Source organism: Macaca thibetana, chromosome 10 (assembly GCF_024542745.1).
Source record: "Macaca thibetana thibetana isolate TM-01 chromosome 10, ASM2454274v1, whole genome shotgun sequence".
NCBI classification, from domain to species: domain Eukaryota; kingdom Metazoa; phylum Chordata; class Mammalia; order Primates; family Cercopithecidae; genus Macaca; species Macaca thibetana.
The window spans coordinates 52,283,456-52,300,144 of record NC_065587.1 but is presented as its reverse complement, the minus strand read 5'-3'; the positions used below and the strand labels follow the sequence as shown (position 1 = coordinate 52,300,144).

The 16,689-nt window shown below is 40.7% G+C and overlaps 1 protein-coding gene across 6 annotated transcripts in view; it reads left to right on the top strand.

Moving 5' to 3' along the window:
• Positions 1-16,322, top strand: part of NCOA3 (nuclear receptor coactivator 3) — a 158,288-nt gene extending 141,966 nt beyond the window's left edge. For 5 of the 6 annotated variants that reach the window (XM_050745123.1, XM_050745126.1, XM_050745125.1 and 2 more), the window contains 11 exons: positions 520-655; positions 1,871-2,065; positions 2,444-2,695; positions 2,798-2,924; positions 4,536-4,707; positions 5,828-6,121; positions 7,769-7,861; positions 10,382-10,670; positions 11,829-12,003; positions 12,359-12,500; positions 12,814-16,322. In XM_050745123.1, coding sequence (XP_050601080.1) covers positions 520-655; positions 1,871-2,065; positions 2,444-2,695; positions 2,798-2,924; positions 4,536-4,707; positions 5,828-6,121; positions 7,769-7,861; positions 10,382-10,670; positions 11,829-12,003; positions 12,359-12,500; positions 12,814-12,825 — 1,887 coding nt within the window. In that variant the 3' untranslated portion in view covers positions 12,826-16,322. The remainder of the gene's footprint in view (positions 1-519; positions 656-1,870; positions 2,066-2,443; positions 2,696-2,797; positions 2,925-4,535; positions 4,708-5,827; positions 6,122-7,768; positions 7,862-10,381; positions 10,671-11,828; positions 12,004-12,358; positions 12,501-12,813) is intronic. The other variant, XM_050745129.1, reaches the window with a different exon arrangement.
• Positions 16,323-16,689: the final 367 nt, after the last annotated feature.

Below are 16,689 nucleotides of genomic sequence, written 5' to 3'. Positions count from 1 at the left end.
CATTCTGTATAAGCATTTCCCAAACTTACAGGATATATTAATATGCACTTGAGCAAATGAAAGGCTTAAAGTTAGAATGTGGGCTTAACCTAGTGTTCACCAAATTCATTGACCGAAGTCCTTGTTAGAGCATGCCTATGAACATCTCAGCTTGCCCCTTTTATTATTAATCACACTTATTTTCAGAAGGTATATGTAGATGCAGATATCTGTTAGCTAATTATCAATGCATTGCTAGTGAATGTTACCTGCAAAATATTCTACAGTTTGAGAATTAAATGTCTTGTGTCAATTTAAAAAATGCCCCTTTGAAAGGACCAAATTGAGTGATTTAATCTCATAGGAGGAAGATTAGAGATGGGGGTCATAATAAACTGGCCTTTAAGGTGGGCATTATCATTGTAGGTAATTTTTGTATTTTACTTGCTTCTATTTCATATATCGTTTTTTCTGATGGGTATGTTTATACCTGTGTGTCTAGTAATGTACACAGGTTAATTTTTAAAACTTTATTTTCAGGGATCTGGAGACTTGGATAATCTAGATGCTATTCTTGGTGATCTGACTAGTTCTGACTTTTACAATAATTCCATATCCTCAAATGGTAGTCATCTGGGGACTAAGCAACAGGTGTTTCAAGGAACTAATTCTGTGGGTAAGAATGAACTAGGTTTTGTTTTTGCCGCCTTTGAAACTTTTCTGCGTATCTGTAAACACTCTTACACTAAGACCAGGTTATAAATAGCACTTATAACTTCAGAACATGTATTCTGCCTCTGTTTTCTGTACTAATTTATATTGTATGTGCTTTAGAAAGCTTTTTGGACATTTTCCTGTTTTTTTAAAATTACTTTAAAATAAATTTCCCACTTCTAACTAATATGCCAGTAATCATGGCACTTACAGAAAAATGTTCATCTTTGATTATTCCAGGTGAGTAGTGTAGGTACTAGGGCATATATTTTTCTTAGCCATAGAGAATTGGATTAAAAAGCAACTCAAACTCTAGATTAAAACTTGTCCCTTGGTGTTTTAACAGAATCTTGTCACTTAATTAAGATAGTTTTCTTCTTTGGTGTTTGCTGGTTCTTATCTAGCCCCTCTCCTGTTGCTGTGTGTTTACTTCATCTATTTAACAAAGGTAGGTCGGGCGTGGTGGCTCACACCTGTGGTCCCAGCTACTTGGGAGGCTAAGGTATGAGAATCGCTTCAACCTGGGAGGCGGAGGTTGCAGTGAGCCAAGATCTCACCACTGCACTCCAGCCTGAGTGACAGAGTGATACTCTGTCACAAAGAAAGAAAGATATATTGTGTGTATCAATTGAAAAGGCGGCACTCACAATCATTCAGAATAGTCATTATTCATTTTCAGTAGCATTATTTCCTAAACTAGAATGGATAGATCAGTTAGAGTGGGGGGAAAAAAAGAAGGTTAGAAGGGAATTTTACATTTTATTTCTTTTTGATCAGAAGGCAACTTATCTGGTTAAGTTGATTATAAAATTATAAACAGTATACTTAAGTACAAATATGCAAGAACCTTTAGGAGCTTGGAACATTTGTGAATTTTTTAATATTAAGTGAAGCAGAATATCAGTGACCATATCAGGCTACAGAAGAGTTCTCAGTACTTCAGCTGACCTGGAGAATTGTTGTTTCTAATTTATTTGGAATATGAGACCTTTTTTTGGTGGTGGGGGGAGGGTGGTAGTGGTTGGGTGAGGGCTGGTACTTATTTTGTAAAAGGAAGACAGTGTTTGTTTTTGTAAGAAAGATATTCTTGGGTGGGGCGTGGTGGTATTTGTGTTTTGTACTTGATTATTTATGTATTAAATCACCAATAAATATTTTTGTATTGTGTTTTCAACAGGTTTGAAAAGTCCACAGTCTGTGCAGTCTATTCGTCCTCCATATAACCGAGCAGTGTCTCTGGATAGTCCTGTTTCTGTTGGCTCAAGTCCTCCAGTGAAAAATATCAGTGCTTTCCCCATGTTACCAAAGCAACCCATGTTAGGTGGGAATCCAAGAATGATGGATAGTCAGGAAAATTATGGCTCAAGTATGGGTATGTTATTTCTAATTAGAATTATGATTAATTTATTTTGGGAAAAGCATCTTTAAAATACTTTAAGCCATCTGAATAATTGGGAGTAAATAATAACTTTTTGAATAACGTTAGTATGTTTCTTCCATGAGTATCCTTCATTTATTTTATGTCTTGGTTATGTAAACTCTTAAAGAGTCTTTTGGTCTATGACATTTTCCAACCTATTGAATACATGAGAATAGTGGCCTATGTCTCCACAGTTGGCCAGCCCTTTTCTTACCATGACAAAGTACTGTTTTGTCAAGGCTGATGTTGTGTATAATGGCTGTACTCATATGGTATAAGAAGGATTTCATTATAATATGGAAAAGACCTAAGTATGGCTACCTGTTTTAGGTGGACCAAACAGAAATGTGACTGTGACTCAGACTCCTTCCTCAGGAGACTGGGGCTTACCAAACTCAAAGGCCAGCAGAATGGAACCTGTGAATTCAAACTCCATGGGAAGACCAGGAGGAGATTATAATACTTCTTTACCCAGACCTGCAGTGGGTGGCTCTATGCCCACGTTGCCTCTTCGGTCTAATAGCATACCAGGTGCAAGACCAATATTGCAGCCGCAGCAACAGCAACAGATGCTTCAAATGAGTAAGTGTCCCCCCTGCTCCCTTCATGAAGAAAGAAAGTTAGATGTTTCAGGATAATTTTTGCTCTTATTTGATAATTTGTGCTTTCTTTTTGCTCCCCCAGGGCCTGGTGAACTCCCCATGGGAATGGGGGCTAATCCCTATGGCCAAGCAGCAGCATCTAACCAACTGGGTTCCTGGCCCGATGGCATGTTGTCAATAGAACAAGTTCCTCATGGCACTCAAAATAGGTGGGGCGTTATTTTGTAACTCTGTAGAAAATCTCAGCATTGGGTAGTTTAGAAAAGAGTTGGAGCACAGGAGCAAACGTGAGAGAGAATGAGAATTCCTTGTAATTGAGGTACTTGGTTGCCAGCTGGGCATTTCTCATGTAACTGTGTAAAAATGAGGCTGAGGCAGTAAGCAGTGCATGTGGCATTCACAGGAGAGGGAGGAGATACAACCATGTTGTCCAGCCATTAGGGCCATTCAGTGGCCAAACATCTGAGAGCCTCTCTGTGAGATGATTCTCTCTCTAGTCCCATGAGGAGGGGAAAAAAGATAAGTATGTGTTTCTGGTGGTTTTATATTCTTCAGAGGGTTAGCCTCAGTTTTCCAGAAAATTACACTTTTTTTTTTAAACCTTTTTTTCTCCCCAACCACCTGCTGCCTGTTGAGAAAATTATTTTAAGGATTGGCTAATTGTTTTCTAAAATTATTTTAAACATTTCAGTGACGACAGTGAAAGAACTATATAGCATCTTTAAAATTTTTCATAAAATAAAGATTGTAGGCCGGGTGTGGTGGCTCACACCTGTAACCCCAGTGCTTTAGGAGGCCAAGGCAGGCGGATCACAAGGTCAGGAGATCGAGACTATCCTGGCTAACACGGTGAACCCTCGTTTCTACTAAAAATACAAAAAATTAGCCGGGCGTGGTGGCGGGTGCCTATAATTCCAGCTACTCGGGGAGCTGAGATCACGCCACTGCACTCCAGCCTGGGAGACAGAGCAAGACTCTGTCTCAAAAAAAAAAAAATTGTAGATTGTATTTCATTTTTATTTTTCATTGATATTTTATTTTTATTTAGCTTAGTAACTTATTTACTAAGTGGCATGCAAGAGGCCACTGTCAATGTCAGCTCTAACGGGAATTCTACAGTAAGTTAAGCAAGGAAACTAAAATGAACTGATCTATTGAGCAGACAGTGATGTAACTATATGAATTTATTTGAATGCTTCTCTAGTCAGTAGAGAGCAAATAGTTTCAAGTTAACAGAACTTTTCTGAGGCAGGATAAATGTTTAACTTCATGCCCCTGTATGTGTTGGAGAACTGAGGCAACTTGCTGTGGGTGTATGGGGTTTGTGTTACACTTGCCAATATGAGCTCTGGGCCAAGTGTGACAAAGTGATTTTGGGATTTCTGCAGACTCACGTCAGTGATAGCTCAACATTTCTATCCTTTCTTTTACTCGTTTGATTTTGCTAATTTTCAAGTATTATAATTACTACCTCCTTCTTCATTGTTTTCGTGAGGAGTATCTTGTCCCATCCTTCCCTACCCTCCCCTGGCCCCCATTTCTGCTATATCCCAGATGCGTAGGGTTTGGCAATTACATTTTGGTGGTGGGATTGGGGGTTTAAGCTATATATGGTGGTCTAAAGTGGCCTGGTGCAATTTCTAAATTGTGGGCCTTAAACTTAAATTGATGCCATTCACTCTTTTTTACCACTTGGTTTATTATTTGTGTTTGTAGTATTTGAGTTACTGTTCATTAAAAATATTATGCATGGTTGCTGTGATCTGTTACTCTTAGAAACAAAAAAGCACCATTGAAATTGATTGCAAGCCTTTTTCTAGGCCCCTTCTTAGGAATTCCCTGGATGATCTTGTCGGGCCACCTTCCAACCTGGAAGGCCAGAGTGATGAAAGAGCATTATTGGACCAGCTGCACACTCTTCTCAGCAACACAGATGCCACAGGCCTGGAAGAAATTGACAGAGCTTTGGGAATCCCTGAACTTGTCAATCAGGTAGGTTGCATTAACATGGAAGTAGGAGAGTGTGTATTTGTGTGTGTGTGCGTGCATGCGTGTGTGTGTACAAATTCATGAAGCCACAAACAAGAATACCTGTGTGTTTCTTTCCTAGTACTTGTGTTGTATTACTACATTCGTGGACACCAGCATTAAATTTGGAAAATACACTTTTTTGGTCTCAATTAGTATGTTAAAATGGAAAATATACTTATGATTGTGATATTACTTTCAACACCCCACTATTTTTGGCAGTTGTAGAAATGATTTAGTGAAACTACTAAAGTGTGACCTTTTATTCATGTTAAAAGTTCTCATTTTTATAACTATCTTTCTCTACTACTTAGCCAAGCCATGTGTATTCTGATGAGGCAAGCTTTTTTTTTTCGTTTAAACAATACTTGTTTACAATGGCCAATCTGAACATCCTAACATCATCATTTCCTGTTCCTGTTTACATACCCAGCCTTATGAAAACATGCTATTCAGAAATCTGTATTTCTGAAAGACACATTCTGTAGTGACTGTTTTTTCTTTTTTGAGTCGGAGTCTCGCTCTGTCACCCAGGCTGGAGTACAGTGGCGCAATTTCAGCTCACTGCAACCTCCACCTCCAGGGTTCAAGTGATTCTCCTGCCTCAGCCTTGCGAGTAGCTGCAATTACAGGCACCCGCCACCATGCCCGGGTAATTTCTTTTGTATTTTTAGTAAAGACGGGGTTTTGCCATGTTGGCTAGGCTGGTCTCAAACTCCTGACCTCAAGTGATCCACCTGCCTTGGCCTCCCAAAATGCTGGGATTACAGGTGTGAGCCCGGCCATGACTGTTTATTAAAGGCTATGGAGGGGCCACTCTATAGGTTTGTGCATTCAACAGTAAGCAGGAAAGATCATCAGGGGCTATCAGTCGTTGTTGGGGAAATAGATATGTACATATGTACATTGCCATGCGGCAAATGCTGTCACAGTGCAGATGGGAAATGCTGAGCAGTTCTTGTGTACACCTTCGGGGATACCAGTGACATAGAACCTGGATTTTTTTTTGCACCTTCTTTAGAGCATTTGACTTCTGTTGCTTTCGTAGATGTTCTTCACTGTTCTTTTATGTGTTGTGTTTAAGGGACAGGCATTAGAACCCAAACAGGATGCTTTCCAAGGCCAAGAAGCAGCAGTAATGATGGATCAGAAGGCAGGATTATATGGACAGACGTACCCAGCACAGGGGCCTCCAATGCAAGGAGGCTTTCATCTTCAGGGACAATCACCATCTTTTAACTCTATGATGAATCAGATGAACCAGCAAGGCAATTTTCCTCTCCAAGGAATGCACCCGCGAGCCAACATCATGAGACCCCGGACAAACACCCCCAAGCAACTTAGAATGCAGCTTCAGCAGAGGCTGCAGGGCCAGCAGGTAACCGGTCATGTGTTCTTCCCTCTGGCTTCTCCTTCTGTTGTTTTCAGACTGTGTTTCTCAGTGTTCTTACTACTGGTGCACTCTATCCCTGTCAACTAAAGAAATTATTTTTGTTTTACTTCTGTGTAAGGTTTTGTTTGTACAAATGGCTCCTTGTTAAGGAGTAGTTGTGTTGGAATTCGATACTATGAGAATATTCCATTTTACAAATTAAAAAGTAAAAAGTCAGGAAGGATTGCTCTTGGGGAAGAAAAATGTTACTTGATGACTTTGTAGTCTTAAAGGTAGATAAGTTTTTTTTGAAAAAAATCCTTATTACTAATAACCAAATACTTAAACCATCTTGATTTCAGCATTTTAAATGGAACCTCTTCTTTCTAAAGCTGTCTTTTAATATTCTAAAATATGACTTCTTACCATATTGTTTTCTTAGTCCCCAAGAAATGTTTTAAAATTTAATTGTTTTTATAAATTGTTTATGTCTTGAGCATACTGAGTTATTAAATGTGGTGGAACCAAATCATATAAGTAGATGAATGCCTGAGTTTTTTTTTTTTTTTTTTTTTTTTTTTTTTTTTTGAGGTGGAGTCTTGCTCTGTCGCCCAGGCTGAAGTGCAAGTGGCATGATCTTGGCTCAGTGCAACCTCCACCTTCTGGGTTCAGGTGATTCTTGTGCCTCAGCCTCCTGAGTAGCTGGGGAGCCACCCAAATCTGGCTAGTTTTTGTATTTTTAGTAGATACAGGGTTTCACCATGTTGACCAGGCCCATCTCCTGACCTCAGGTGATCCTCCTGCCTCAGCCTCCCAAAGTGCTGGGATTACATGCGTGAGCCACCGTGTACGGCCAAATGCCTGAGTTTGGAATCCAAAGAGCCAGAGACTCTCCATTGCATAAGTATTCTTAAAAGTCAGTTTAGGTACTCAGAAAAGCTGTGTTAGTGCATTCATTTTACTTTCTGCCATTTCTTTTCACTAAAAGTCATTTAGGGAAAGCTAATGGAGTTTATTCAGAATTCCTCTGATGAACTTAAAGGTATTTCCCCATGTGCCCGAATAATCCCAGAGAAAGCCTGACTTTATAAATCTTTTGAGTTTCTGCTGTGTGTGTATATATATAATTTATTTATGTATTATTATTTTTTCTGATACAGCGTTTCAGGGTGGAACGCAGTGGTGCAGTCACAGCTCACTGCAGCCTCGACCTCTCAGGCTCAGGTGATCCTTCCACCTCAGCCTCCCAGGTAGCTGGGACTACAGGAGTGTGCCACCACTCTTGGCTAATTTTTTGTAGAGATGGGGTTTCTCCATGTTGCCCAGGCTGATCTCAGACTCTTGGGCTCAAGTGATCTGCCCACCTCAGCCTCTCAAAGTGCTGGGATTACAGGTGTGGAGATATTCTTTAAGCTACAAAATTGCACTTTACCTTTTTTTCCCCAATGCCAAACAGTAGCCCATCATATGCTAGCCTAAGACTTTTCAACATTGACCTTTTTGCATTGTGAAAGTACTAGTTTAGATGTGACTTAGCCAGGTTATTGTGTTTGGAGATATCATTACCTCATTGGCTGGTGCTGAGGGTCTGGAAAGCTGTGTTGGCAGACTGACATGTTCTCCTTGCATTCTAACCAACTTGTCTCACCTCAGTTTTTGAATCAGAGCAGACAGGCACTTGAATTGAAAATGGAAAACCCTACTGCTGGTGGTGCTGCCGTGATGAGGCCTATGATGCAGCCCCAGGTGAGGATGATGAGCCTCTCCACATGCATTGCTCTGTGCTCAGGACAGGGCTTGGCCTGTGGTTGACTCTTAGTAAATGTTTGTTAAACAAATGAAGGTAATTCTGAATTTCTTGTGTAAGAAAGCAGTCGTATTAAAGACTTTCAACTCTTCCATTCTTCTCTCTGGCTGGTGACTGGGAGGAATCAGAGGAGGGAGAGGTTTCTTCATTAAAACCATAGATTAGGCCGGGCTCGGTGGCTCAAACCTGTAATCCCAGCACTTTGGGAGGCCGAGACGGGGGGATCACGAGGTCAGGAGATCGAGACCATCCTGGCTAACACGGTGAAACCCCGTCTCTACTAAAAAATACAAAAAACTAGCCAGGCGAGGTGGCGGGAGCCTGTAGTCCCAGCTACTCAGGAGGCTGAGGCAGGAGAATTGCGTAAACCCAGGAGGCGGAGCTTGCAGTGAGCTGAGATCCGGCCACTGCACTCCAGCCTGGGCAACAGAGCGAGACTCCATCTCAAAAAAAAAAACAAAACAAAAAACACAAAACCATAGATTAGTGTTTTTTTAATTGGTTCCCTTTGTGATCGGTTGCTATACTGTGAGAACAGCTATCACATGGCTTTTTAGGAATTTAAAATAACCTGTAAATGTTCCTCTGTTCCTGGATTATGAAACAACATGCACACTGGGTAAAATTCTGAAATTATAAAGAAGAAAATAAAGAATACATAATCCTGTTCTCAGTGATAGCCTCTGAGATGACCTGTTTCCTGTAGTAGGAGGGGATATTAAAATTCCCTTCTACTTCTAGCCAGTGGTGGAGACAGTATTGAGGGGTTTTCTTAATGTGCATGAGGCAGATGACCATACAGCAGTCCCCTACTGTGGTTTGAAATATTGTTTATAATTGTTTTTTAAAAAACAACTGTGAAATGCTCGATTTTCATTGTCTTATGCCTACTTGGAAGTACTGATATTTACATTTTCTTGATAATGAAACCTCTTGTGGAAGCTGAGCTAGAATGCCCTACAGAAAGATGATAAAAGTTTGCTTTTTGGAGATGATCCGTAGCTAGTAGAGCCCAAATCAGCTTCCTTGTTGTACTTTGGTTATGTCACCTTCTGAACCTCCAGACAGCTTCTCCTTGCCTCCTACCTCTTTCTGAAAGTTTAAAGAAAGTACAAGATTTTCTGAGGTGGACCCCTGCTATCTAAGTATAACCCCATCTTTTTGTTTGTTTCATGTTTTAGCCCTCCACCACCCCAACACACTGAATCCTCATTTTCCTGTAGTTGTCCTTCATAGTTCCTGAAAAAGTTGTCTTCAGATTCTACCTCTAAATGTTCTCTCACGTTGTGGAATGTTTCTGGTCATGTTAAAGCTTGACAGTGTGTCTTTTGTCTTTTTTTTTTTTTTTTTTTTTTTTGAGACAGAGTCTCGCTCTGTCGCCCAGGCTGGAGTGCAGTGGCCGGATCTCAGCTCACTGCAAGCTCCGCCTCCCGGGTTCACGCCATTCTCCAGCCTCAGCCTCCCGAGTAGCTGGGACTACAGGCGCCCACCACCTCGCCTGGCTAGTTTTTTGTATTTCTTAGTAGAGACGGGGTTTCACCATGTTAGCCAGGATTGTCTCGATCTCCTGACCTCGTGATCCACCCGTCTCGGCCTCCCAAAGTGCTGGGATTACAGGCTTGAGCCACCGTGCCCGGCCTGTCTTTTGTCTTTTAACCCCAAATAATTTTCAGGTCCTTCTTCAGTTCTCCCTCCCTCCTTCCCCTGCAATAGCCAGAAAACTTTTTTTTTTTTTTTTTTGAGAGAGTCACTGTTGCCCAGGCTGAAGTACAGTGGCACGATCTCAGCTCACTGCAGTCTCAATTCCTTGGGTTTAACGGATTTTCCTGCCTCAGCCTCCCAAGTAGGTGGGATTACAGGTGCTCACCACGGTGGCTGGCTAGTTTTTGTATTTTTAGTGTAGACAGGGTTTCACCATTTTGGCCAGGCTGGTCTCGAACTCCTGACCTCAAGTGATCCCCCCGCCTTGGCTTCCCAAAGTGCTGGGATTACAGGCGTGAGCCATTGCACCAGGTCCAAAAGCTTTTATGTAAAGAATTGTGTGTTTTGGCCGGTGCAGTGGCTCACACTTGTAATTTAAGCACTTTGGGAGGCTGAAGCAGGTGGATCACCTGAGGTTAGGAGTTTGAGACCAGCCTCCCTAACATGGTGAGGCACCATCTCTACTAAAAATACACAGATTAGCTGGAGTGGTGGTGCATGCCTGTAATCCCAGCTACTTGGGAGGCTGAGGCAGGAGACTCGCTTGAACCTGGGAGGTGAAGGTTGCGGTGAGGCAGGATTGTGCCACTGCACTCCAGCCTGGGCAACAGAGTAAGACCCTGTTTAAAAAAAAAAAAAAAAAAAAAAGACCCTGGGTGTTTTCTGTCTTATACCTGGTGTATTGTGGGGGTACTGTATGTATGCAACTGGCAGGTTCTTGCTATGTATATGTAATTGCACTCTTTCTTGGGTATTAGCAGGGTTTTCTTAATGCTCAGATGGTCGCCCAACGCAGCAGAGAGCTGCTAAGTCATCACTTCCGACAACAGAGGGTGGCTATGATGATGCAGCAGCAGCAGCAGCAGCAACAACAGCAACAGCAGCAGCAGCAGCAGCAGCAGCAGCAGCAGCAGCAGCAGCAGCAGCAAACCCAGGCCTTCAGCCCACCTCCTAATGTGACTGCTTCCCCCAGCATGGATGGGCTTTTGGCAGGACCTGCAATGCCACAAGCTCCGCCGCAACAGTTTCCATATCAACCAAATTATGGTAAATCTGACGGTGTAAATATGCCTTCTCCAAGTTAACATTACTAAGGACATAAGCTTCACTACATTTGTTGCACATGAAAGAAAAAAATACGATTCACTCCCTCTTTACTTCACAAGGAAAACAAAGTTAATTTAAACTATTGGAAAACAAAAATGCTGCAGCACACAGGTAATTGAGACAGGTGTATCCTGTCATAGTTGAGTATTTTTTTTCAGGTGTTGTTTTTTTCAGTCCCACTCATTAAGAGTCCCCAAACTCTTAATTTGGAAGAAACACTGCAAAGTTGTCCCCCTTGCCCCTTCTTACATGTTCCAGTATAGTAGAACTCTCTGATCTCTGAATGCTTGGTCAAGTCAGTGAGAGGAATGCACTTTGTGGACTTTTACGTTGATTTTCTAGGTGACTTGGATTTATTATTATTTTTTTGAGATAGGGTCTTGCTCTGTCACCCAGGCTGGAGTGCAGTGGTGCAATCTTGGCTCACTGCAACCTCTGCCTCCCAGGTTCAAGTGATTCTCCTGCCTCAGCCTCCCGAGTAGCTGGGACTACAGGTGTATCACACCACCCCTGGCTATTTTTTTTTTTTTGAATTTTTAATAGAGACGGGGTTTCACCATGTTAGCCAGGATGGTCTCGATCTCCTGACCTCGTGATCTGCCTGCCTCGGCCTCCCAAAGTGTTGGGATTACAGGCGTGAGCCACCGTGCCGGGCCCTGGATTTATTATTAATTACAGTGATGCAGATACCTCTTCAGTTCAGCCTTTGAGAGGTTCCAGGAACATGGTGGGGATAAAGGTGTCTACTGGGGAGCCCTGTCATCTGAGGATTGTAACTCCCCTGCCCTTTAAAGAGGGATGGAGTGATGTGAGTTCATACGGAGTCTGTTTTCTGCAGAAAGCCCATTGAAGCAACTGTGACCTTTCAGTGATCCAGATGGTGCTCCTTTCTGTAGTAAGCCTGTTACTCTAGTTGTCATCTTGGTGAGAATCTAGAATACCTGGGGGCAGCATCTTATAGCACTCTGTATCTTATACTTACCACTTCCCTCCACCCTCCCCCGCTTTAAAAAAAAAACATAAAACTACTACAGAAATCTGATATTCTAAGGAGAAGGCATTTGGGCATTTTTATTTCTTCTGTTTTATTTTTGTAAGGAATGGGACAACAACCAGATCCAGCCTTTGGTCGAGTGTCTAGTCCTCCCAGTGCAATGATATCGTCAAGAATGGGTCCCTCCCAGAATCCCATGATGCAACACCCCCAGGCTGCATCCATCTATCAGTCCTCAGAAATGAAGGGCTGGCCATCAGGAAATTTGGCCAGGAACAGGTAAAGAACAGTGACTTCTAAAGTTAGTCACATCTTAGTCCCAGAAGTCGAAGAACTTACTGTAATTTTCAGTCAAGCCTTTTTGTATGGAGAGATTGAAAGGACTGGGTTCATATTAGAAGGTGTGTTACTTGGCTTGGCCATTTTGAGAGTTCTTCAAGCATGCACATTATCTATTAGGGTATCTAGTACAGAAAGCTGTGAAAAATGGATCACAGGCTGTCAGGGAGTTTTCTCTCTGACATTCCCAGCTTAAGTATAGCAATGTTTGACACAATTGTAGTAGTTTCTGTGGGCATGCCCTTTGTCACTAAAGTGACTTCCAGAGGTAATATTACCGTTTCTTTACTTACAGCTCCTTTTCCCAGCAGCAGTTTGCCCACCAGGGGAATCCTGCAGTGTATAGTATGGTACACATGAATGGCAGCAGTGGTCACATGGGACAGATGAACATGAACCCCATGCCCATATCTGGCATGCCTATGGGCCCTGATCAGGTATGAAATTGATTCCTTACCTTTTTCAAAAAGTTTTTCTTGTTCTCTGGATAGAACTAAAGCCTCAGCTATAATCAGAATGTCCTAGGTATATTTTAACTTGAATGTATAACTTTAAATATAGTAATTGAAAAAACTTGGTTTGAAGGCATTGGGCCATTGGATACTTTTGGTAAGTCAAACTGCATTGTAAGATGGGATCTCAGGAACCTGAATCACTCAGCCAGAGCTGCACTGTAAGCCATGAATGTGGGCATGGATTTTTTTGTTGTGTAAAGCATGTGTTTTACTCAGTTTTTCTGGTTGCTAACAGAAATACTGCTGACATCTCTGCACCAGGACCTCTTAAGGAAACCACTGTACAAATGACACTGCACTAGGATTATTGGGAAGGAATCATTGTTCCAGGCATCTATCTTTGAAGAAAGGACCAGCTTTGAGCTCCATCAAGGGTATTTTAAGTGATGTCATTTGAGCAGGACTGGATTTTAAGCCGAACGGCAGTATCTACCTGTTTTTTTTCTCCTCTCCTCCTGCTGTGTATCATGGTGTTCAAAACAGAAATATTTTTTGGCATTCCACCTCCTAGGGATATAATTCTGGAGATATGGAGTCCTACTGATCATAAAACTTTTGTGTCACTTTTTTCTGCCTTGCTAGCCAAAGTCTCTTAAATACACATAGGTGGGCCAGAGAACATTGGACAAATCAAGAGAGATTAGAACATCTGGTTTCTCTAGTTGCAGTATTGGACAAAGAGCATAGTCCCAGCCCTCAGGTGTTTTTGTCACTACCAAGTAGTTCTGTGTTGACCCTCTGTCCAGTGGAATTGGTGATTCTGAATTGTCCTTTACTGATGGTGTTGAGTTGCTCTGTCCCTATTATTTGTCCTAGGTTTTCTCCTAATGAAGGTTTTCATTTGCCGTTCATGTCCTGTAATACTTCACCTCCAGGAACTGTCATGGATGTCCAAATGGCTTTGCAGAAGGGAAATGAGATGACAGTATTTAATTGCAGCAGTAGCAAACTTTTCACATGCTAATGTGCAGCTGAGTGCACTTTATTTAAAAAGTAATGGATAAATGCAATATTCTTGAGGTCTTGAGGGAATAGTGAAACACATTCCTGGTTTTTGCCTACACTTACGTGTTGGACAAGAACTATGATTTTTTTTTTTTTTTTTTTTTTTTAAAGTACTGGTGTCACCCTTTGCCTATATGGTAGAGCAATAATGCTTTTTGAAAATAAACTTCTGAAAACCCAAGGCCAGGTACTGCATTCTGAATCAGAATCTCGCAGTGTTTCTGTGAATAGACTTTTTTGTAAATATGACCTTTAAGATATTGTATTATGTAAAATATGTATATACCTTTTTTTGTAGGTCACAACAACTCATTTTTACAGAGTTTGTGAAGCTAAATATTTAACACTGTTGATTGCAGTAAGCTGTGTGTGGAGAGGCTACCAGTGGAAGAGACACCCCTTGACTTCCGTGGCCTGGCGGAGAGGTAGTGCTCCCCAGCTTTTCCTTCCCCACCCCCCGGCCTTAGATGCCTCGCTTTTCAATCTCTTAATCTAAATGCTTTTTAAAGAGATTATTTGTTTAGATGTAGGCATTTTAATTTTTTAAAAATTCCTCTACCAGAACTAAGCACTTTGTTAATTTGGGGGGAAAGAATAGATATGGGGAAATAAACTTAAAAAAAAAAAATCAGGAATTTAAAAAAATCGAGCAATTTGATTGAAGAGAATCTTTTGGATTTTAAGCAGTTCGAAATAATAGCAATTCATGAGTTGTGTGTGTGTGTGTGTGTGTGTGTGTATGTTCAATTATGTTACCTTTTCATCCCCTTTAGGAGCGTTTTCAGATTTTGGTTGCTAAGACCTGAATCCCACATTGATCTCGAGTAGAATCCTTGGTGTGGTTTCTGGTGTCTGCTCAGCTGTCCCCTCATTATACTAATGTGATGCTTTCATTATGTCCCTGTGGATTAGAATAGTGTCACTGTTACTCCTTAAGGAACTCAGTACCCAGAACAGCCAGTTTGACTGTGATTCAGAGCCACAGTCTAACTGAGCACCTTTGAAACCCCTCCCTTTTCTGCCCCCTGCCACTTTCCGCTGTTGCCTCTCTTTGACACCTGTTTTAGTCAGTTGGGAGGAAGGGAAACATGAAGTTTAATTCCCTTTATCTGGGTTACTTCATTTGGTTCAGATAGTTGAAGGAATTGGGTTTCTGAATGTCTGTGAATTTCAGAGGTCTCTGCTAGCCTTGGTGTCATTTTCTAGCAATAACTGAGAGCCAGGTAATTTTAAGAATTTCACACATTTAGTCAGTCTTTCTAGATGTCTCTGAAGGTAAGATCATTTAATATCTTTGATATGCTTACAAGTGAATCCTGATTATTTCCAGATCCACCACTAGAGTGGATCTTATTTTCAAAGCAGTATAGACAATTATGAGTTTGCCCTCTTCCCCCCACCAACTTCAAAATATATCTTAAGATTGTAAATCTGGAAACTTCCATTGTAGTGGCCTGTGCTTTTCAGATAGTATACTCTCCTGTTTGGAGACAGGTACAACCAAGTCAGTCTGTCTCTGTGTTTTTCAGCTCAACTGTGTCTGAACCTTCTTTAAGTGATGTGTGTGGGGAGAAACAGAATGGTGCTCTTACCTTTCTTGACTTTAAAAAAATTATTAAAAAAAAATAATAAATTTTTTTGCAATCCTTTCCTCAGACCTGGCTGCAGGCTAACTGGAAGGCAGCACTCCCTTTTTTATATGGTAGAAAAATGAAGTTTATTATAAGTTTTTATATTTTCTACTTGTTCATTTGGTGCAAACTCAAGATTTTGATTTTCTTTTAATAGGTGCAGTCTTTGAGATAATTTGTTTTTACCTGTATTGCCCTTTATCTTTTTTAGATAATTCTTTGTACTCCTGCTACCTCTCCACACCCCAGCACCCCCCCATTTTTTCAAACCTTGGTATCTGTTGGGTGAACAGTATAATCTTTTCATCTGCTTTTAGAATGTGGGATATTTCCAGTACCTACTTTTTTTTTTTTTTTTTTGCTGAATCCAAAGATATATAAACAAAATATATATATTTTATAAAGATTAGAATGATATAAAGGAGATACATGTTTCTTCCTTTAAAAAATAAATGGAAGTTACATTGTTAATGTTCGTATTATGATGCCACTTTTCTAAACTGCATCTGGATTGAAAGGTGTAAATATCAATAACAGTGCTACTTAGTTATCAGTATTTAATATCTGAGGTGAGTTGGGGGTATCTATATTAGGGGTAGGGTATTACAGAAGATAATTGGCTTGATGTCCTAGAAGTTCTTTGATCCAGAGGTAGGTGCAGCTGAAAGTAAACAGAATGGATTGCCAGTTACATGTATGCCTGCCCAGTTCCCTTTTTATTTGCAGAAGCTGTGAGTTTTGTTCACAATTAGGTTCATAGGAGCAAAACCTCAAGGACTGATTTAATCAGAGGAATAAGAATTGTTTTCAACTCCAGGGGCACACTGTTAATAAACGAGCAGGTGTTTTCTCTCTTCCTTTCTAATATATGGAATTTTGAAGAATGAAATATGAGAGCAATATTTAAATTCTCAGGAATTGACTTATACTCTTGAGAATGAATTCAGTTTCAATCAAGTTTACATTGTGTTGCTTTAAAAAAAATAGAAATTATTCTTTATCCTGCAAAGAATCGAAACCACATGAAATGACTTATGGGGGATGGTGAGCTGTGACTGCTTTGCTGACCATTTTGGATGTCATTGTAAATAAAGGTTTCTATTTAAAATTGGAGCCTAAAGAGTTTTTTTTTTTTTTTTTTTTTTTTTTTTTTTTAAATCCCTGTTGGATTAAGGGTAAAGAAGATTAAGGAAGTCTATTTCAAATAATAGTAACAGTTTCTGAAGTTAAAAAACGCCACTAGGGAGTTGCTAGAGAGCCTTGGCCTGTTGGGGGCATTGAAACAAATGTGGGTGCTTTAGGGATTATCTCTGTCATCTGTTAAATGAGAAATGGGTTGGATTGGTGATAGCTGAAATCTGTCAACTACTTGTATCAGGTTAGATGACCTGATATACAAAGAAGGGTTGGCCAAGGTGAATTTCTTTGCAATTGATTAATACTTTTAAAAAATGAAGTAGCAAAGCTGGTATACT